The sequence below is a fragment of the Ornithodoros turicata genome, chromosome 1, assembly GCF_037126465.1.
Source record: "Ornithodoros turicata isolate Travis chromosome 1, ASM3712646v1, whole genome shotgun sequence".
Taxonomy (NCBI): domain Eukaryota; kingdom Metazoa; phylum Arthropoda; class Arachnida; order Ixodida; family Argasidae; genus Ornithodoros; species Ornithodoros turicata.
The window spans coordinates 53,452,026-53,474,658 of record NC_088201.1 but is presented as its reverse complement, the minus strand read 5'-3'; the positions used below and the strand labels follow the sequence as shown (position 1 = coordinate 53,474,658).

The 22,633-nt window shown below is 46.1% G+C and overlaps 1 protein-coding gene across 1 annotated transcript in view; it reads right to left on the bottom strand.

Annotated features, from left to right (window-relative positions):
• LOC135378258 (solute carrier family 23 member 1-like) overlaps nt 1-22,633 on the bottom strand; it is a 55,171-nt gene that overhangs the window by 11,192 nt on the left and 21,346 nt on the right. Inside the window, exons 4-10 of the mRNA XM_064611237.1 lie at nt 17,756-17,913; nt 15,032-15,215; nt 10,881-11,062; nt 8,861-8,981; nt 8,478-8,619; nt 5,997-6,250; nt 2,151-2,424 (exon numbers count right to left, since the gene is read on the bottom strand). Of these exons, the coding sequence (XP_064467307.1) occupies nt 2,151-2,424; nt 5,997-6,250; nt 8,478-8,619; nt 8,861-8,981; nt 10,881-11,062; nt 15,032-15,215; nt 17,756-17,913 (1,315 nt within the window). The remainder of the gene's footprint in view (nt 1-2,150; nt 2,425-5,996; nt 6,251-8,477; nt 8,620-8,860; nt 8,982-10,880; nt 11,063-15,031; nt 15,216-17,755; nt 17,914-22,633) is intronic.

Sequence of the window (22,633 nt, the reverse complement as noted above, 5' to 3'; positions counted from 1 at the left end):
TAGTTGATGTTTCCTCCTCTTTCTTTTTCATTTCTGTCCTAATAAATATATACCCCTCTCCCTTCTCGAGTTCAACTGCTTTGCAACTGCTTAAGCTGTCGATGCTTACTCCGAAGTGAAATCACGATTTCATCATGGCGGCCATTGTTCCGTAACAATTCGGCGATAACGAAGCGTTCCTGCGATTTCTCTCGAAGCACCCGCTTCCACTTCTGACGTAATCCAGCACTTCCCTTCAACGCTTACACGTCCAACTTCCTACAACAATTACACTTCCCTTCAGCACTCAAGCTGCGGTCTGCGATGCGATGCATGCGTCCGGTAACGAGCTTTGGAACTATAGGCAGACACACACACAGACGCACGCACGCTGTAGCGGGTCTTATTTCGGTTCTGTGGCACCGTACAAGCGGGTCATTATGGGTTCGACCCAGAAGCATCTAAAAGAACGAGTATAGAGCGTAGAGAAGATAAGAAAGCGTGATTGGGGGGGGGGGGGAGGAAAAGAAGCGGCATTTTGAGTTGTCCAGCGTTAGTTACCCGCGAAAGAAAACGATGAGAAGCTAGTGCCGGCAGTCTGGGCTCCTGTTAAGGAGGAGATAAAATTTCATTTAGTCCCGAGTGTCCAGTTATATTCTCATATAATAGCCTGGGCCTATCGGCAAAAACTAATGAATGTTTTTTTAGTCTGCATTCGTGAAGGTATTAACGCGTGGTCAAGCGCTGTAAGCTGGATGTGAACCCAAGAACGCACGTTGTACGTCAAAACTACATGTGACGTAAAGGCCAGTGTACACATCGTATAAGACTGAAACCACCATATGTATGAAACCAAAGTATGAACTACCTCCCGTACACGCATGTTAAAGAAGTCGTTGATGTTTTGGTTTCCTACTTGTGCATGATGATGATGTTATCAGTAGAAATATTTTGTACAAGAATGAAAGATTATGGTTCGTGTTTAACCGAAAAAAGTGGTTTGTAAGACCTCCTACATGCTGCTGCAGCATAAGTTTCACTGAAAAAGAACGACAGGAGCTGAATGAACGAAGCAAGAACGTTCACGTGCAGTTTTGGCCTTAAGCTGAACAGTCTATGGCTTCCGTGAAAGCGGGCCAGGCTGGATCTGATTGGATAACAGGTGCGCTTGGAGAAACGATGTCAGCACAACAACATTAGTTGCCAATGAGGGTAGCTGTACGAATGACACCTGTATGACAATGAAAAAATGGCTAGGACACCTGTACGTCTTTCCTTTCATTTCGATCGACAGAGGTGCATAGTTCGACTTGTGGGAAATCTCACCTTTTACTTTTTCCACCTCAACGACTACACTACGCGTGCTGAAGGAAGTGTTTCCTTTCGTGGCACAATGAAACGGCTAAATCACGACTGTGCGGTGTCATTGCCGCGAGCGCTGGTTGCACAAGATATTGAGCGTGCTCTATGGGACACGGGCTGCAGCTGAGCAAGTAGGAGTAGCCGCTACACGCAGACGTACGTGCGCATAATAGATGCGGTAATTTATACAGAGAAATGAATAAGTGAAACTTAGGCGCGGGTTTGCAGGTACGGCAGAATGTTAGAAATTTCTTTGAGTTAAAGTGGGTACTTACATAATTCTAGAGAAAGGAAATGTGCAGTGGACGGTGCTCAACGCGTGCAGCGCTTTCCCTCTGACCATATTACAGAAGCTACATACGCATGAACACATAAGATAGGTAACAGAGCGTTTCAACTGGATAGAAGGTTGAGCCACATTAAGGACACTTAAAACATAAGATCCACTCTTGGGCCACCTATGATCATTTGGGGAAACTAGATCAACAGTTATTCTGTAGTCATATGGCATCACCTATAGTCGGAGTGATGTATTCTGCTTCACAGATATGACCTGATTTTGACTTCTACTTCAAAACTGCTTCTATTGTGATCCCATATTAACAAAGCGCGGTCTGTAATGGGAACAGGTTTCAGCATGTAAAGAAGCATATTAAGTTACGTGAATCTCTCTTCTCTGTCCTGCGATTTTGTGGCTTGTCTTGGCCCTCATCATGTACCAACCAACCCAATTACTTCTACTTTCATGCCTCACCTGCCAATGATCAACTCTTACACGTGTGAAAACATGTACCGCTGCACTCACGTACCTGTCTGAATCGCTTCTGGGTGCTGGCTTGTCCAGTTTGAAATCATCATTCCGAAAAAGAGGGACGATCCTAACACGAAGAGATTCCTTGACGAGTTGAGATCCACGTTCTGGGCTATGGAAAGTCCAACAGCCGCAATCATGGCGAACATGACGCTGAAGACACCTCCAATTATGGGGTCCGGTATAGTAGCGAACAGGGCCCCTATTTTGCCGATCACTCCTCCAAGGATCATATACAACGCTGCCCATTGCACCACTGAGCGACATGCGACCTGAACGAAAAGAAAGCAGTAAAATATGATCATGACACCACCTCAGTACGCATCAAAACATCTATTTGTAAACAGACGAGACAGACGCCTGTTTTAACCACTTTGTCATGTCACAGATCATATCTTCACTGGGAGCACAGTTTTCTCTTGCTAACGAGCATGACCTAACTGTGTCAGACCAGTCTGTTGTAAAACAACTTGTTATGGGGCTATAGGTGAGTATACGCATCCTCTGTGGGAGCTACACCTGTTCGGGAGCTAAACCATGGTAAGGGTGCTGATGCTTTGCTGTCCCAAGAGCTTTGGAGGACTACGAGGGCAATACTCGTAAATCGAAGCTCAGTTTCCTTTTTGGTGCCTGTATGAAGTGAATATAATAATAACATTAATAGTATGTATTTGATCACATAATTTGATCACATAAGTGACTGGAAGCATACACAAAAAGTCACCTTTTGTGGCGTAATCTGGGCGCTATACCTGACGATCTGCGAATGAGACTAAGTCTGTTATTCAAGGGGCACCATAAAAGTGGTCCCGTCAGTTTTGCTGTAAAACAGCGTCGCATATTTAAAAAAAAACTTTAGGAAAAGTTAAGACGAACGTTTGGATTGGTATGTAGAGACAGAGCATCGAGGAGACGCACACAAAACGCAAACAGGGAACATCAGAGTTACTATGCTTCAAAGGCTGTGTATGTGCGCGGTCTCGTTTTTATTTCAACCGCAGATGTCAGCTCGAAATCGCGTTCCGAGTCCCCGAGATGCATCAGGAAGAATCCTGAAATCCCGGGACTGAAAAAAATAAAAGAAAAAATAAAACAGACCTGGGATTCTGGACAACAATAATGTCAGTTAAATAAGAGACAAACGGGACCGGTTGGTATACATAACAATAGCAAACAGACGAAGCGAACACCGAGACAGACAGGGAACGTAAATTGTACAGTGCTGGACAAAAGTTTACGGAATACGCTTCGGCGCATTCCGACACGCTAGCAGCGAATGGTACCGTACGGACTTACAAACCGGTGACTGGGTTACCTGTAGGCACATGCCTGTAAGTCCGTACAGTCGCTGCTATCGCTGCACTCTGAGGAAGGAATGCGCCGGAGCGTGTTCCGTAAACTTTTGTCCAGCACTGTACCTGTCTGTCTGTCGCCTTTGCTGTTGTAATGTCAGTTATGGGCTATACCAACATGGTGTACATGTACACTATTACAAACACGCCCCCGAAGGGTCGGTTTGTGGCATGGAATTTTCCGTAAGCAAACATTGTCATTTTACTAGGCTGCAGTGTCGTAAGTAACAATGTAACAGTAAGGCATAGTGTCGCTAGTAACACAGCTAGACCTCTTTTATTTTTGATGAATGTTGACATGCTCGCAGTGGGCACATCCACCACCGTTCAGTGGACCCGAGCACGCGTCGAAGACCGACGAGATAGTATGCCACGTACTATCACAGATCGCCACTATGTAACCCGCGTGTAGTGCAGGTCCTGTTGCACCTAGAAATTCCTAAAAATTCGCTGCGTGAATATTCGCCTTACTTCGTCGCGATTCGGTCTCGTCTCGTACAAACAAAGCTTATTGTCCGCGTCTCTGTCTTTTTTTTTAGCAGACAGCGCAGTTACCCATAAAAGTCAATGGGGCTATTCACACATTTTCTAACAGACACGAGAGTCCGTTTCATGAATCCCACTTCATGTTGTATTCATGTCGTTTTATTTTTCCGACCAGACTCCCCCATTCAGGTTACATGTCCGTAAAGGAATGGGCACACGGATGCAAAACGGCTGTAACACGAATGCAGAGCAGGGACGAAAAAAAAAAGGGGGGGGGGGTTCATTGCATCAGCTTTTTCAGAAGAAAATCAGTCGTGCAAAGGCGGCCTTCAGGAGCCCTGGGGATTTTGTTTCGTGTTTGCTTGTTTGTTGAATAACCATGTTCGCGGAATTAGTGCTTCGCACGAAGACGCGTATTGATAACAAGGCCTTACCAAAGCAAAATATCTGGGAAATTGTGTTTGCCGTGAGCCTTTTAATAATGTATAGTTTACTCAGCTTCCTCGCGAGTAAACTTTATCCAGGTCTTTTTAACGAGCTTAGAAAGTAGTTTCTTCTTCTTTCTAGCTTTTGGTTTTCTTTTCTATACTCCATTCAGTGCTTCAATAAATACTGTGCTGTGTCTCTTTTACTGGACCTCTCTACGGCTGCTGATGTGGCCCCTTCACATTTGTGGCATATCTAGGTCATTCATATGAAAACAGAAATGTTTTAGGGTGTTTGTTTGTTTATTCGTTATTTTGGAAGGATAAAACGGGTCAAGCATCCTGTTCGCGCGTGTAAGTCTTTCGATTATGTGGGCTTTTCGTTTTGTTGCTAAAAGACCTTCGAGAAAGATAAAGTGCCGTATGGGAAACCTAATTTGTATTCCAAACACGCCAAGCAAACGAAGTTGTAACTGTGCTATTCATCCCGTTCTCGAAATAAGGAAACTTGGAAAGCTTCGGTTTGTCTTTGTGGCGCCATTCTCTGGCAACCCGATAAGAAATAAATGTTGGCCTTAATTCATTTTGGATTCATCCGAAAAAATCCGAAAATGATACGAAAAACTCCGCATCTGAGGGTTCCAGTATGCTCAGCAAGAAAAGCCATGCCCTGACGACTGCTTCATGCGGTTAGTTGCCTCTTGTGCAGAGATTGCCTCGCAACGCGGGTTACCGTTACCAGACGCTCCGAGTACGGGTAATGGTGTTGCCTTCAGCTGTGTATCGTTTGCCTGTTGGAACCCATTTGAGGACGATTCTGTGTGGTTGAATTGCTAGTCATCAGTAGCGTTATATAATCCAATTAAAAGGAATGACGATAAACGCAAGTGGATGCAAATTTCTCCGCGAGTTTATTTAAGCAAGTAGATACATAGCCAAAGCAAATACGAAGCCAAACGAATTTGAACGCGAAGCGAATAGCGGTACAACCGGACCGGATACACACGCAGCACATGTACAAATATGCGTACAGAATGCTCGTACGTATATACGCGATATATTCATACGTAATAGAATACAACGCTGCGCTCACTTTGTTTTATGCCCTCCCTTGTGCCGTTTTTGGTCTTACGTGTGCAGCTTCGGAACTTTCGAAAATATGCGGTTTGCCAGCAACATCGATTCGATTCAAAATGCAAATATAAAATTCCGCATTCGGTGCGGAAATCGAATCAAATATAGAATTATTCGCTTCTTTGTAACACCAGTGGGATAATTCAGACACTCCCTTTGTTTCCCCTAAGTGCCACGAGGGTGGCTCCGCAGCGCGAAGCTGCGTTCAAGTTAACTCTGCTGTAGGCACTACTAAGTGGGAAAGAGAATCAAGCACGGAAGCAAGACGGGACTTTAACCGGCATGCTGAACCAGCGCTAGAACCACGGAGGAAGAGATATACGGGACAGGCGTTAACCGTACCATAGCGTTACCACTTCGTCCGTGTTTCTAGCGCTGGTCATCGTGTTAGACATTCACCGACTCGCACTATTTATCACCGCTATGCAATTCGGACTTTAAGCTTACTTTCGTGACGGCGATTATGCTGATATTCGTTGAATAGGAGGTTAGACCACAGCCTCCACCCCAGAAACCAGCAAGGATGCAACCGATGCCTTCCATCCAGATACCCCTATTGATGGCATGCGTTGGGGGCGGGGGGACATGGGAAAGCCTCGCACATGCGTAGTAGTCACCGACGGATTCCACCACGGAAGCGAGAATGGCCGAAAGCATTCCTAGTACCATTCCGACAGAAACTGTTGGTAATCCAAATTGACCTGCACAAGAAGTTCCAGGAAAAGGCATGAAAGTTTCATACTGATGTGTAGGCTAAAGTGGGGCAAGATGGGACAGAAATTAACAATTGAATATGAAACTTTAATTTTTCCTGTTAAAAAAAAATAACTAGCCATAGGCGCGTTTTCAGGGATCAAGAGCTTCAGACATGTAAATGCAGAACGGGCGTGGCCGGTGTAAGGTAAACAAAGAACAAGAAATTCAAAAATGCAGATTGTCTCATCTTGAACTCTCAGCCCTCATCTCAGCCCCTCGGCAAACCTCGGATGCCCTCGGGGCAACACGAGACATCGCATGGGGCAAGATGAGACACGCCGTGGTAATGAATTACACAAATTAGTTTTTGCAATCCAAGCAGACAAAGTAAAGCTCTTGGGCCCCTATACAACCCCCATGAGCCCACCGCGCACATGCTGTGCAATGAAACTACACAGAACTCGGTCTGATTTTGCTCCACCGTCCTTTGCATACAAGGCACCGCCAGTCTGGTCGCTGGTCGCTCGCTTTCGCGTGCGATTCTGCTTTGCTGGAAATGAACATGACAATTTACTGGAAAATCATATGCAAACAATTAATATATGAGGAACAAGCATAAAGCCACATAATAGTTGACTTATCTGTTTCCAAGGTGCATTAAATTTAAATTACATTAAATTGTCGCGTCTTGCCCCGTACACATCATCGAATGATTTAATTTTCCTGTTCAACACCGGAAAACCAAGAGTGCCCATATTTTCCATATATCTAGATGAATGAATAAAGAAATAGAATGTGGACTTACAATAATAGAATAAGCTTTCGAAACGCTGCTGCACAGATGAAAAGAGAAAAAGACTACAGAAAATCGCGCCCTTTTAGCGGGTCTTTACATTCTAGGCAGAAGTAAGCGATTTTTTTTTCTGCTCTTCAACGCATACACCAATCCGGACAATGCTTACGTGCAATAAAGCGGACATGCGCGGGCACCTATGAGTAAAGTTTCAAGCACATGGATCAACGTGTCTCTGAGAGAGACAGTGTCGGGCAAACAGGTCGCGTCTTGCCCTGTGTCTCATCTTGCCCCACCTTACCCTACACAGTGTATATTTGGCTTCTCTGTTACTTTCATCAAACAGTATCGTTTCGCTTTATCCTTCTCAGGATCCAATGAACCATTTCCAATGCTTGTCGCTCCCAGTGGCGAAATGTTGAATGTCGTGATATCCTTTTTCTTCTTCTTATCCTTTTTTCAGTTATCTTTGCTACGGTCATAGGGACTGGCACGCCATGTGGCAAAGTATCAAGAGAAGACATGCACAAACAGTGATAGAGCTTCTCATGCATTACGAATACGCAGCGTGGACTAGTGTCAGCCTACAAAAACGTGCACGTAAGCATGAAGCCTCAGGAAGACGATGTTTTCTCCAAATATAAGATAGCGGCCGCCAGAAGGTGGCTGCGCATGCGTATACGCGTACTCGGAAATGATCCATTAGACGCATGATCAGAACTGTGCGATGGTACAAACAAAACCAACAAATAAGATTCATAGATGAACAAAATACGAGGAAGCAGGCGAGCTGGTGTAAAACTGACGATGGCAGCAGCCTTAAGTTTGGGGGACAAAGGGACACGGGAGACACAAACGTAACGACACAGAAGACTCAAAAGAGTTCGAGTCTCCTGTGTCGTTCCTTTGTGTCTCCCGTGCCCCTTCGTCTCTGTAACCAGTGGATGCTGCCTTCGTCAAATAAGATTCCTCAATCATTCACAGTAACGTTACAGGTGCGCTGGAAAGATCGTTTAGAATTTCAAGCTCTTGTTGCCTTTTTTCACTCCCACCTCCCCCAGAATTCGACTATGCGATTATATTACATTCGTAGAAACGGCCCAGGCAGCAGAGAAATGAAAGCATGATCAATATCGAGGCTCATTCTTGTCCCTCATCTAGCGTTCTTTTCGCGACGTCACTATAGCAAGAACCAATCGCGGACATTTACGAGTATGTTTCCCTCGCAATAGTTAACGTCACGAAAAGAGCCATCCAATACAAAATGGCAGAGCACGAGTTGTGCCTTCCGCTAAACGCAAGTTTTGTACCTCTACTGTGGGCTGTACTAGTATGAACACAAGAATGATAAGACGTTTATGGTGCACGTTTCGCACGTACAGGAAACTAGATTTTCCATCATAACATGACGCAGCATGTTGCATGAGTCACAGAATTACCTGGATATGGAACTCGTATCCATGGGCTTTTCTCGATTATGCTCGCTCGTATGTCTGTTCTACCAGGATCTCCTAAAGGCAGGTACTCTGTGCTTGTCATCAGGTGACAGGCACCCCAGGATATCAGGATGGCTAACAGGATCTGTGCGGTGTTAGGCAGGGTCAGTCAGGCTTCCTCAAGAAATCTCACCGACTATAGTGCATCATATGAACTCCTACTGAAGACATGCGAGTTTGTTAAAAACGAAGAATTCGTGCAGATTTAGGATTAACAAATTGATCTTCTTCTTAGAAGGCCGTCGATTATATTTATCCCCCTAAACATCATTGTTATTCTCCTTGCGTTTAGTGTCCATCAGAATGGTGGGTGTTCAGGTACTTACCGGAAATAATTTGAAGATTCCGATATACTTCACTGTGAAACCTTTCTTCCGTTCCCAATATGGAACAGGGACGTTGATGTTTGTAAAATATTGTGAGAACAATACCATCAAAATGATACTCCTGAAAAAAAAAAAGACCAATTAAAAGGTTGTTTTAAAGCATGGCACTTGAATGGTTTCTCATAGAAATATTTGACAAGCATGGTCATGCACACGTTTAGTCCAAGCATAACAGAACTAATAGTTTTAGTGTTCCGGAACAGAATCACGACGATGGCGAGTTCGGGGTGTCATTTTGTGGCGACTTTTTTTGCCAGATCCCGAGCAATCCCGAAGACGGGAGACCGCGGTGCCCCTAGAGTGATCCAAGTGACTAAAACCGCTAGATTCCTGGCACTCATATTTGGGTGGCAACGGTCATGTGATCCAGCTCGGGCGCCGACCTAGCAATTTCCGAGCGCTAGGCCCTGTTGCCATGAAAGATCACCCGAATTCGCCATTAGAACGTCGTTACTATTTCCGAAAGGTTTTCCGAAAAGCTTCTCCGTGGAACCGGCATTCTATGTACATAATCTGCGCAAACTATATAATATCCTGCGAGGAGATTCGGTGCCGCTCAGTAAACACTACTATGTAGAAGCCAGGGATTCTTACCGAAAATAATAACGTTTCAGTTTCTGTTACTCGAAGATGTCCGCTTATGGTTTCCGTTTGGGTTTTCCTTTCCGATCAAATTTTGGTATCGGTTTCCGTTTCCGTTCCTAAAGTACGTATTTCGTTTCTGTTTTCATTTCTCCGCTATTTCTTGTTTCGGGTTCCGTTTCCGTTTTAAAAAACAAAGAAACAATGGATGTTCTAATGTAGGCATCGCGGTATTCACGGCATTACTTCCCGTGCAGTATTTAAAGTAAGAATGGGCGAAGGAAGATGATGGCCTTCCTTCAGCGTTAGACGTTGGATCTAGCACGACAAAACAGGCGCGCCCGACTAACGGTCACGAATATACGGCTTGATATACACGGATTGGATTGTTCTGTTTAGTCCGGAGCGCGCCTTCACGGCCGGCTGTCGACTGCTCGTTTGCTTCCGAGACGTCTGCACCAGCATCACGGTCGCCAATTTGAAAGCCATAAACCACAGTGCTGGGTAAAAAAGGACAAAGGAGCATAGCTCGGCGTTTCGGGCCTTCGAAACTCACAATCACAATAATGTGATAAGGCGTGAGTTCGGGCCCTGCTACGAACTCAGGTGAAGGTCGACATGGCGTATCGGTGAGCTCCATGATACCGGATGTTCGCGCACTCACCAGATAACATCACACCTGCTCTGTTTACAAGTGATGTTATCCGGTGAGTGCACTAATGTGCGGTCTGATCGAGCTCACCGATACGCCATGTCGACCTTCACGTGAGTTCGTAGCAGGGCCCGAACTCACGCCTTATCACATTATTGTGATTGTGAGTTTCGAAGGCCCAAAATATCCAAACGACAGAACAAGTACAAGGCACACCAAATGGATTACCAACCTGCCCAGATTTTAACGGTCGCCAACATTCACACTCCGCGTTTAGTTCTAATTTGCTATAATACGCTGTGGATACCGAATGTAGAATAAAGAAATTGGTGGGGTTGCTTGTTCAGGAATAACTGGGGCCCGAAAACAGGGCCCGCTTGCACGAAACTCTTTTTGCACGAAATGAATGAGTTTCGTGCAAGCGGGCCCTGGTTTTCGTTATGGTTACTGTTCCTTGAATTCCGTTTACGTTCCGGTTTTTCGTAATACAAACTTTTTTTCTTTTTTCTGTTCCGGTTTCTGGTTGTGCCAACAAAAATATTTTCGCTTCTGTTTCGGTTTCTGGTAGTGGTAACGAAGATATTTCTGTTTCTGTCCTCATTTTTGTTTCCGATGGAATTCGGGTAGAAACCGTTTCTCGTTTCCGTTTCTGTTTCCGATAACAATACCTGGGAAATACCGCATCTGCATTGTTGTTCTTTTATCGGGAAGTGACACTGCTCTCACATGGAACATGCTCCCCAGTTGCCGGAACCTAGTCTTGCCGCTTCCTCGAAGAGTGACAGCCCAACCAATGCAATGAAAGGTGTTATTCCCAGAGGGGTCATCCAGCGGAGGAAGAAGCCCACAATACCCGTGAAACCAAGCACCACTTCAAATAGCGCAGACACTATGATGGCCCCTGAGATCTGTGCAGGAAAAGAGCAAAAACAAAAGTGTCCAGGCGTGCGGAATGAACAAGGGACAATCGAAGACTTTCGTCAGAGTGATGCTAAAGCTGAGCTGTTTTGGCATGTTTTACAATTCGTTTGTAGAAGTACGCCTTCGAAATCGCCGTTACATTAGGAAGTCTTATACCCTAGTCAGACAGCATTTCAAACGTCAATTGCGAGAAATGGCCTTCGGCCTCTCAAATGACCTTTGTTCGGGGGCGCCTGCAAGACAGGCGGGAAAGGAGTGCTCCTCAACTGACTGCCCTCACCGGCTCCCTTTTTCGGTTTCGTTTTCCCTGTCTGATGTGGAAATTTGAAGTTGGTCTGTGCACCACAAATCAAGATGCAGAAGCCATATGCACTTCTCTAAATAGGATTTAAATACGTTTACACAGCTTCACTCTATTATCCGCATTTTATAGGTTTTCCTACATTCAGCTGCGAAGGTAGCGAGGGTACAATGGCATAACACTGTTGTCGAGATTGCTCCTTTCTGCTCCTCAAATGCCGTTGGGGGCCTCCTTTCGCGTTGATGGTCATTTTTTAGAAAGGTCCTTTGAGCTGCCGTCTGACACGGCTATCAGAGGTCATTTTTTGCAAATGAAAATTCCCCGAAGTCCTTCGAGCATGCCGTCTGACAGGGGTATTAGTGCATCGGAAGCATTCTACGAAAACGATACCATAAAGGAAGCTGTCAAATCAAAGACCAGAGACGTGACGTCAGCCCATTCGAAGAAATCATGCGATTGGCTTATCATATTTTCGGAAACGTTATCGTGAGTACCTTCCGATATACTAAAACTCGCTATTTATCTCCCTTGAATGTGAGCGAAGTTGTACGGAGGTAATCATGTCGACTGATCAGGTTTACCTCAAATTACGGGCGCCTCTCCTTGTCTTAAAACGTCTGTCATCCAAAGAGGTAATGGCAGAGGTGGCGCCACGCTGCGGAAAGTGATTTTGATGGAGAGTGCACGGCGTGAGAGTGTATGCATAAAAATTTAGGCGACAGCCAGAGTTGTGGAATTCAGAGATGAAGGAATTCTGAGTTCCTTAACTGTGGTTGTTTCCTAAATTTTTTCACCAAACTCAGGGAGATGCTCTCTCCACACACAAACAAGCTAGATTGCCTTTGGTTATTCCTTTCTTCGTGATTTCGATACCCTCCCTAAAGCGGCCGTAAACCGCCAAACATTTCACAAATAATGATACCCCATGAAAGAACGCAGGTCACAATACCCAAATATATCACGACGTGACATGGCCAGCACGCTAACCACTGTGCCACGCGTGCTGGTGCGCGATCCCGCGTGACTCAAACCAAACTCAAACCAAAGCGCAGACCATTCGTAGATGACGAAGATGACCCATCGCGGAACTGTAGTGCCGGATATTCATTCGCGCTCGCGGTGTGCTGCGTGCTACTGCGCGGAAAACGTAGTGCGCGTGCAATACCTAAATTGAACGCATTTCTTTTCCAGTTTGAGGTTGTAACTGTTTAGATTTTGAATAGAAGAAGACTCACATTCATTTAGTCCATTTCCGCAAGTGACGTAAAGTTAGAGCGCAGGGCTGAGCTAAAAAGCGAAAGAGTGCAGTGAATATTTCATCCGTATGCAAGCGCTTTTTGGTTTTCAGCGCTAGTAAATGCCAGGAGCTTTCACTGCATAAGTTGCAATAATATAACGCAGACAAATGCGCACCTTGTATACCTGTTTAACCGTATAACCGTGTATAACTGTGGTTGTTTCCTAAATTTTTTCACCAAACTGAGGGAGATGCCCTCTCCATACACACACCAGCTATAGACTGCCTTTCGTTCCTTTTTTCGTGATTTCGATACTCTCCCTAAGGCCGGTTTCCCACGAACGTCTTTCTCGGAGGGAGGGAGCCAAAAGGGACCCATTGGAACCTGCGGAAATCGATTGCCTTTGGGTTCTGTTTTTCAAGCAAACGGACGACAAACGCGGTCGTGTGAAACCGGCATGAGACATCGAAAACTCCCGCGATCCGGTGAAAGTACATCGAAGCAAAACCATGAGGTCTGGAGCCATCGATATTTCGAACAGAGACACGACACAAATATCGGTAGCTCCTGGTTTGATGCATCTTCTTGGACCTCTCCAATACAGGATGTCAATCTATCTATTATACATAGAAGTGAAGATAATAGCACGTTTTGACTGAGACAATGTCAAATAAAATAGAAAGGACGTCATGACAGAGAGGGCGCGTTCATAGCACGGTCAAAAGGGGGACGTCACGTTAATGACGAAATTTTTTCTCAACCTGATCTTCAGAAGCTCGGCAAGATACATTTACAACACCTGGAGTATGGCCGTGGGGGCTAAGACAACCTCCTGGCAAAGACGTGGAGTACACTTTTGTCCCGAGTTTGTGCCTATTTATTGAATGAATGTGTTATACGCGCATAATGCTGGCATTTGTAGAACCTCGTTGAGGTAATAGATTCTGAGCAGTGTGAACTGTAATACAGAACGCCACGTGCTCTTCTGTTACCACGTTGTGCCACTGTCCTCCAAATCGAAAATTGTGCAAAGAAAAACAATATTTTACCTGACGCTCTTCCAGTCCTAGGCAATCCCGCACTTCTTCCCGCATAACACCGTATATTTGTCGGAATTTCGGTTTCGAAGCGCAGTGTGAGGAACACACAACCCTACAGTCTTAAAACAGAACTTCATCGCATAGCACGCTCTTAGCCAACCAGCATCCCGAATGATACGATTCTGCCCCTGATTGGAGACCCTATTGGTTAAACATTGATTGGTTGGTGATTGGTTAAACATTGGAGGCGTACGCCTTTTTTGTGACGCTGATGTAGGTATGTTAATTGTCACACAACTGTACTGCACAAACTGCATAATGCTACAAAAATGGCGTACGCCCCCCGTTGTCAGCAAACCAGGGGAAAGAACGAGGTCAGTGGATGTCACTGGTTGAGAGCGTGCTATGTGGTGAAATTCACTTTTTCTAGCGTAATTACTTTTAAATAGGACGCGGAGACAGTCGTTTGGGGACGTGCAATCACTCGGGCGCCCTTCTATTTTTCTGTCATACTGTTCCCGTATACACTCTAAAAACAGAACTTCACCACATAGCACACATCGTTCTGCCCCTGATTGGTTGAAAACGGGAGGCGTGCACCTTTTTGCAACATTTATGCTGTTTCAAAACAGGCGTACGCCCAGCGCTTTCCACAAATCGCGAGTGATAACGGTGCCATTGTGCGCAATCGTTGGCCTTCATCGTGCTACGTGGTGAAGTTCTGTTAGAGTGTAGGCGTGGGAAGGAAGTGTCCCAACTTCTTGACATTCATCACACGCCCAGCAGCACTCTTAAAACAGATGGTGGTGTTGATGGTGATGGAACTGCTTGCCGTAGTCGGCCACGCTCAAGCAGGCAACGTCACGACTATAGCAGGGGGGATCGTGCGTCCTGGGCCGACTTCACAGAGAACATGGAACAAAACAGAACATCACCGCACAGCATGCTCCTGCCCAACCATTGTCTCCCACCCCATCTGACATCGTTCTCTCCTCTGATTTGTTGAAGACGGGAGGCCTTCCCGTTTTCATGACACTGATGCATACGATTATGCTAATTTTCGGGAAAATTATGCGTACAATTATGTTAATTGTCGCAAAAATTATGCATACGATTATGTAAATTTTCGCAAGAATAATGCATACGATTATGTTAATTTTCACAAAAATGTGTACGCCCATCGCTTTCTAGGAATCAGGAGTGATAACGGTTTCATTCGGTGCAATGGTTGGTCTTCAGGGTGTTATGTGGTGAAGAGTGAGTGGTTGCCCACAGGCGTTCGGTACCGGGATTCTAGGGACCTTGCCAGCTACGATATTACTCTACACTGTTAATGTCTGTTTCTGCATTTCCTCAACTATTCCATCAAATACGTACCTCCCTCAGTCGTGCCTGCCACACTTCGGTCCACTCGTCGTCTGTCGGTGGCCCCGTGACGTTTACAGTTGGGCTCCTCGCAGCGACCAGGTCTTCAGCCGATGGACATCGCCACTCCGGTAGTGACATCGTTGCTAGAATGGGGACCAGGAATGTGACGCTGCATCCTTGGACTATTGGTAACCTGGTTGACAAAAATCACGCACAAATAATGAAGAATGAGGCTGAATACGCTGGAACAAAATCCTTTCTGTTTCCTATGAAAAACGCATTATCAGTTTGCCTTTGAATGCATGTAACACAGCTTAACGACTTACGAGCGCATTTATAGCGGGGCTTTGAATTTTACGGGAATCAACGGTGAAGAATTGGTGTGCCTACCCCAGATATCGGAAGGTGATGTGATAGATAACAAGCAAGTCCTACTTGCGGCGTAATCTCCATTGCAGTATAGCCCTTCTTCAGAAGCGACTGTAGTGTCCTAAGCTTCTTCTTCTTCTTCGTCCTAAGCTTGTCATATGTATTCAGAACAGAGATAGAACCGTCTTTTTCTTCGTCATCCAAACGCTTCCTATTTCAACGGCCCGCTCATGTTCACCTATAGTCGCTCAGTCATATCAATCCATTACTATGTACTATTTGGAGACTTCAAATTAGCCTTATTTACTACAGGCAACGAACGTCCTGTCTCACGCATTGGAGGAGAAGCACTTCTAATGAGGCACGGTCGTGGGCCGGTGGGCTTCTTGTAGCAAATGGCACGGCCGTCAAATGTAGCAACTATAGCCGTTATCGTTTGTTTGACACTATGCGACCGATTAACCAACACACATCGCTGCTATATACGTTTCAATTTTAAATGAACTAAGAAGTGTGGCGTCCCCTGAGCCAACGAAGTTGTGAGAATGCAGCACACCGTTAGCTCAAGGGACTCCATACTCCTGAGTTCACGCTATTGTGTCCTGATCGACTCACAGCCTTTGATCGTCGAACTCCTGCGACTTCCAATCTTGGAGGAGATGCCAACTTTAGGCCGACGAAACAAAAGAATCGAGTCTGGAGTTTCAAGGTCACCTATGCTCTTCATTGCTTGTGCCATTCGCAATCGATATCCGCACAACTTAAACGGCGCAAAGCCATCCCCAATTTAGCTATTCAAAATGCAGACTTCCGCATCGTCTGCTCCGTAATTTATACCTCGCTTATTTTCTCATTGTGGTCCGCATCCACTCTTTTGTGGCCGCCACCGCTGCATGGAAACGAATGGCCCGAACATTAACAAGTCGTTCTACGCAAGAGGATACGTTTTCTTATTGATCGTCTGCCCCCAACTCTGCTAACGTGGCTTTGTGCCCCTTTTCCTTGGCTTTATGTACTTGATACAGTTTAATCTCATTGTGCCATCGATCCCTGTGCGCGCTATCGTTGCAGGACACGGCGGAATGGTAAAACACAGAAGCCATAAAGCTGCATATAGCTCAGTCTCAGCGATCAGGGGGCGCCGTCTATCGCATACGACAATAAATGACCATGGTTTCGACTTCAAGACTTCGGGCACCCATATAGCTATCGCCACTCACACTGAGCACCGGACCTCCTTTCCAAGCTTACATCATGAAGAAATGATCGTTTTGAAGGGTAGTGCACGGTAGTGCATGAAATGTAAAAAAGAATATCACGTTTGATGCGAATTAGTCTTTGTAACAGCACCCATTAGAACGACCGTTCGGATACTTGAGTAACGTTGATGCTTGGGCGTGCTGGTACGACATGTAGAAGAGTGGAAGTGCGAAAAACGACACGGACGACAGAGCGGAGGAGGCAAACAAGAACTTACGTTCAGCAACTGAAGGGGGGGGGGGGGACGTGATAAAAAAGTTCGTGGTATCCTAAGCGTGCGCAAAGCGCACCGATGCCGCTCAAGAATCTACAACCTCCGCTGTAGCCTTCTTGCGGGACCCCGTCAGCAACATCATTTACGTCGTGCGTTCATAAAACAGAACAGAACTTCACCACATAGCACGCTCCTAGGCAACCGTCATCCCGAGTGATAATGACCTCTCTCTCTCTCTCTCTCTTCCAGTTTGCTGAAAGTGGGAGACGTCCCAAGCAGCAAAATGTACTGAAAGTCGGGTGCAATAGGGGTGGACGGGTAGGTGGAAGGCCTTGAACAGACTCGTGAAACTAAGGAACATCGATAAGACACATACCGTCCACCCCTATTGCACTCGACTTTCAGTACATTGTGCTGCTTGGGGTACGTCTTTTGGGAACGCGTTGGAGTTATGCTAGAGGTGACAAAAAGGCGCACACCCGGCTTTCTCTTCAAGTCAAGGGTGATGACGGTTACATTCTGTGCCGTGCTTCACACAGTTGCGGGAAGTTGCGTGTACAGAGTTATTGAAAGTTCTAATGCATAAGGGAGACTGCCAGGGTAACTTATCAGCGCTGACCGTGAACTTTATTGCAATCAGGTGGTATACAGAAAAGAGGCGGTGCGGGTAACATGCTTTGTCTGCAAACAGCATTGATTTTTGCCCCCTTCGGCCATCCTGTGTTGTATAGTGTGCGTATCTGTTTCTTCTTTATTTCGAAAGGCAAGGGAGAGCAGTTTGTGATAGTAATTGTTGTTTCAAAGCATGTTACCCGCTTTAGTACAGCTGATCCATTGCTGTTGTTTCTTACGAATCATCTTTGAATCATCTTCAGAACGAATTATCTTACCTGATTCCGAGTGATGTCTGGATGAAAGTTCCCAAGCCAGATATAAAGAATATCGTAGAAATAAGGTAACCGCGTGCTGGATCTTCCTCACGAATGCAGAGGGCGGGAAACAGTGCAAATGGATAGCTTAGACTTCCCGAAATGACGATCAGGTAATGCTGTAAACAAGCGTGACATCGGATGGTAAGCAAACTTTTTAGCAAAATGCGGTTCACGAGTAAGTAGATCGCACAGGTATGCCAAAACGTGTGCTGAGTGAGAGCAATGGCTCTAGTTCTCTCGTTGCTTTCCTGCATGGAGGTAAGAAACTAAGGAGAGGGCTAAAAGATCGGAAGGCCGTGGGACCCCTCTAGCGGTCGCTCCTGGCAATACCACGCCCATCTAGTTGCCCGGTCACGTGATCCCCACATGTTTCGGCGTTATGGCGGTCTGCGCGGAGGCTTTGAAGTTTAGCAAACTTAATCTTCAGCAAACGCCTTACCTTCAAGGAGTCCATTCGCACAATACTTTGAAGGTTATGGGTTGTTTCAACATTTGCCGCGTGATAAATCGCAGCAAAATAGCAAAACAGAAGAGAAGCCAGGCAATGTCACGATGACGTACGTATATCTTCTAGCGATTTAGTGATCCATTGCTTCCACACTGAGATGATCTATCTTGTGTTTCAACGGGTGTGATAACTTCGAACTCCAAATATGTTATGAAAGCGGAAACAAGTTATTCGGCCGCAGCTCGTCTCTGTATTCAGGTAAGATACGCCGCGGACATGGAGGACGCCATGTTTTATGACGTCTTGCCGTGACGTTTATGGGTCACGTGTGTGGGCAACTAACCACAATGCCATGCGCGGGTCACAGCACGCTCGCTTGCATTGGGAGAGGCGCTTAGGGCATCTCCTTAGTTTCTTACCTCCATGCTTTCCTGACCTTTTTCTTTTACTTCTTCTTCTTCTTTTCTAGCTTTTGCATTAACCCTCGCAAAAGAACAAAATGTTATCCCGTGTCGTTGCCGGTTGCATTCGGAGAGATAAGTGTCCCACCGGAAGTGAGCGACACTTCACCGGGATGCCACCAGTTTTTCGGTCGGCTGGTCAAAAGGGGCTTGCCAAGCCATGTTGGAAGGTAACCGGACGTCACAGGTATGTCCCACACCCAGCGCTTTGTGATTACCCTCAAGCAGTATAGCTCGTGGCGAAATCACCATCTTGTCCTGACCGCACGTCATCGTTCTGAGGTCGTGTGACTTAGTATATATCCTGTTTTTGTGGTCAGGTGACCGTATTTCGCTGCGGCGAATGATACGATGGTCCTTACTGGACGTGGTATTCATCCGAAGTCTGATCGCATTGCGTCGAATGGGTGTCTTTGTACCAGCGTCATTATCGCATCATTGGGAGTGACCAGCGATACGAGGTCACATTTGCAAACCTACTTATTCCACTGCAATTTTATTGGATGAATAACTGAGGACTAAAAGTCGTTACAAATGCATTTGCATTGTTTATAAACGGTATGGTCTCCGATAATGGGCGTCAAAACTTTCACTGTCACGTGTCTGTTGACGTTTGCAATGACGTGTGATCAGGACCTCTCCAGAACACGTTACACTCGCCAAAAGTTCAAAAATCGACACCCCTGTGCTGCACGAAGCGGTATGGGATACAGCACGCGATAAATTCAGCTATGTTACAATCACTTGGCTCTAAGTGAAGCAGTTTGACTGGAAAACTGGGTAGACGTCTCAAAACAGAACCTCCTTTGCTATCTCACGTGGTGCAGTAACTGGCTCCCACACCAATACATCCATATGTGTGACCTGTAGCTAAGCGGTGCAGACTCGCCAGACGTGGAAATCTCGACGGCGTCAACAGTGGTGGGAATCTCCATGACTGCTGTCAACTACGATACATGGTTAATCTGCGCACGCAAGGTGAGCGCCTCGGTAGTAGCAGAGAATTGGAACGAGGCTTAACGTGGCGGCATTTCAAGTTAGACCGCCAAGAAGCTGTTTGACAAAAGTTTTGGAACGGACCTCGAAGTGTGTAATCAAAGCAATGTTTTCCCCGTCCGTGCGCGACCGGCAGCACACGGTCGAGCAAAACGTTCGTGATAAGCCTCCATAATTTTCATAGTGCCGTCACGTGGTCTTGGCTTGGCCAGACACAGCCAGCTGTATGCCGCCATCTCCCGCTCAATGGGCTTAGGCGCTAATCGCGTTCTCCTGCTAACCACAGCGTGTAGGGTGATCTGTCTAGACAATTCTCGCCGGTCTAGATAAGATATAAGAGGCGATTACGACGGGATAATACATGAAGAATTGATGGAACGCCACGGTGTGGGAAGCTTGGTAACAGTTCCGCAATAGTCAGTGTTCGGCCTTTGTTTACTAAGCCTACCTTGCCATGCAGAAAGCATACTCCAGGTAAGAATAGACAGGGCCAGAGAACCTTTCATGTGGATTTCCCAGTGGAGCGAAGGCACGCGCGACTAACTTGTGCGTATTCAATTACCATAAGTGGCTAGCCTGATTAACGGTCTGACCTCTTCGCTCCCATCTTGAAGGAAGCACCACAACATACAGCTCTATATCATGTTGTTTTGCATGGGAGCGGACGGCAAGCTCCCGGGCGCTTAAAGGTACTGTAAAGCAGCACCGATCAAATGTCATTTAGTGTGGCTATTCGATTGTCCAAGCCACCAGGACAAAAATCTGCGCAAGTTTCATTCCAATCGACGGTGCAATTAAGTAGAAAATTACAATTAAAGATTACGGGCAACACTGTACTAGGTATTCGAAATGAATCCGTACTCCTGACACATACGGCGGCAACCACATTGCATGCGTATAACACTGGGCCCGACATAACAATCCACGACAATCCACCATAAAATCCGCCCCTGCAACCCACACAACGATCCACTCTGAGGATAAACGGATAAGCGAACTGAGATGAAATGCTGAGCCGTTGAAAAAAATGTCAGACGTTCAAGAAGCCAGACAGCGTCGGGACTTGTTTGTTCACAGAGGTTCACAGAGAGAGTTTGTTCGTTCGAAAGAGGCCGTGAACAGAAGGAGCGCGCAGGCGCAGCAGAGAAGTAGGGAGAGCCTCCAACGAACAGCGGCCAGCGCTGGGTAACTTCGCAAAAACAGCGGTTAACAGGTTAAACTGTTAACAGGGGTGTCAGAATGCATAGGTAAACAGGAAAACTAATAATATGGTTACTAAAATAACGAAGTTCCGATGTAATAGTCTGTAATACCAATTTTCAGTGTTGCCCGCTGTACAGGGGGTTGTTTGACACCAGGCGTCGCACCGCTCCACTACGCCGCATCTTTCATGGTAAATTAAAAATATTTATAGCGCGTTGTCGGCCGTATGGTTCCGCATATGGTATTTAGAAGCAACAAAGTCTTTAGTCACATCACCGGCATATCATGCTTGTCTACTGCTTTACAGCACCTTTAAGACTTTCCGTGGCATACTTCCTGTTGAGCGCCGGCGGAGTGGCGACATTCGAAGTGTGCGCTCGGAAGCAAAGTACGGTCTTACTATGTTACCCGATGCTCCGATTTCAGTAAACTGTAATATTTTTATAACGGTTATCGTGATTTTTATTTAGTGGACAACTTCCACACGGATATCGGCGGTTCCTCGCTGGAAATGTAGCGCTTTAATTCAGACGTCTTCACGTGATGCAGTCATCTTCACAGTAAATAGCTCCTATATGGTGTCTGTTACAAATTCCCATCTTTCCTATTTCGTTCGCGGTTACAAGGAAAAGTCTTCACAACCGCCGTCGTCTCCTCCAACGTTGGTTGTAGGTTCAAACTAAGCCAACGTGTCCTCCGTCTGTGCACTGTGTGAGCAGACAACAGGAAGCGGCGTCAGCGAGCGAGCAGTGTAGCGCTCCAAAGTTGCTTTTCGCTGTTCAGTGGCCGCTCCGGGTGTCTCACACTCCCGATTTGAGTGCGCCAAAAGAGGGGCGCCCACTGAAACCCCACCCACCGCGGGACAAAATTGCTCTCCCAGTGGAACTCACCATCAGTTTCAGTAACATAGCTTCCCTCGGTAACATGGCTGAATTCTCTGTTGTCGTGTACAGGGTGTCGGAGCGAATCGAAAACCGGAACCGAAAAAAAAACAAAAAAAAAAACGCTATTTTGGTGCGAACCGGAACGAAATCGAAACCGTATACGTTTTTTTCGCTCAGGAGGGAAACGGAAAAATTTATTTAACGGTTTTCGGTCCAAGCAAAAACTTCGCCGGTTTAGACTACCAGTAGGCGAATGAAGCTATCTAATGTGTTCTGAAGTCATGTCATGGATACTTTCGAGGGTTACGGTAACGGTGCAATGTATGACGGTAGACTATGACCCTTAGGCTCCCTTTGTAACGTTTTATCGTTCGCGCACATAGACTTAGACGTACATGTGACCGGTTGTGACTCCCTACCAATGTGCGACCCAAGGGTGCTGCGAAACGGCTTCTCTATCGGTAATCTCACGCAACGTGTCCCTTGTTTGAGAGCAGCGAAGTTGAATACATGTACGTATCCGCGAGGCATGCGCGTGCGAAGTGACGCCTGTTTTGTGGACAGGACACAAAGAAAAGAAAATGGAGCCGTCGAGCGCGTTTGTGAGTGAAGGTGTTCCTCAATTTGCGTCGTACTCGTGCGGTAGTGCTTGCTGGTGAGCAAGCTCAACAGGCATTCAGATGGGACGCGATCGCACCAATACAGCAAGAAAGTACTTTACGTATGACATCACGACAAACAAGTCCGTCTGTATCATGCGCTTGAAGAAGACAGAAAGCCTATTTGAACAGACAGTCACCTACAGGAACCAGGAGCTACCAATTTCACAGCTGCCTATTAATAT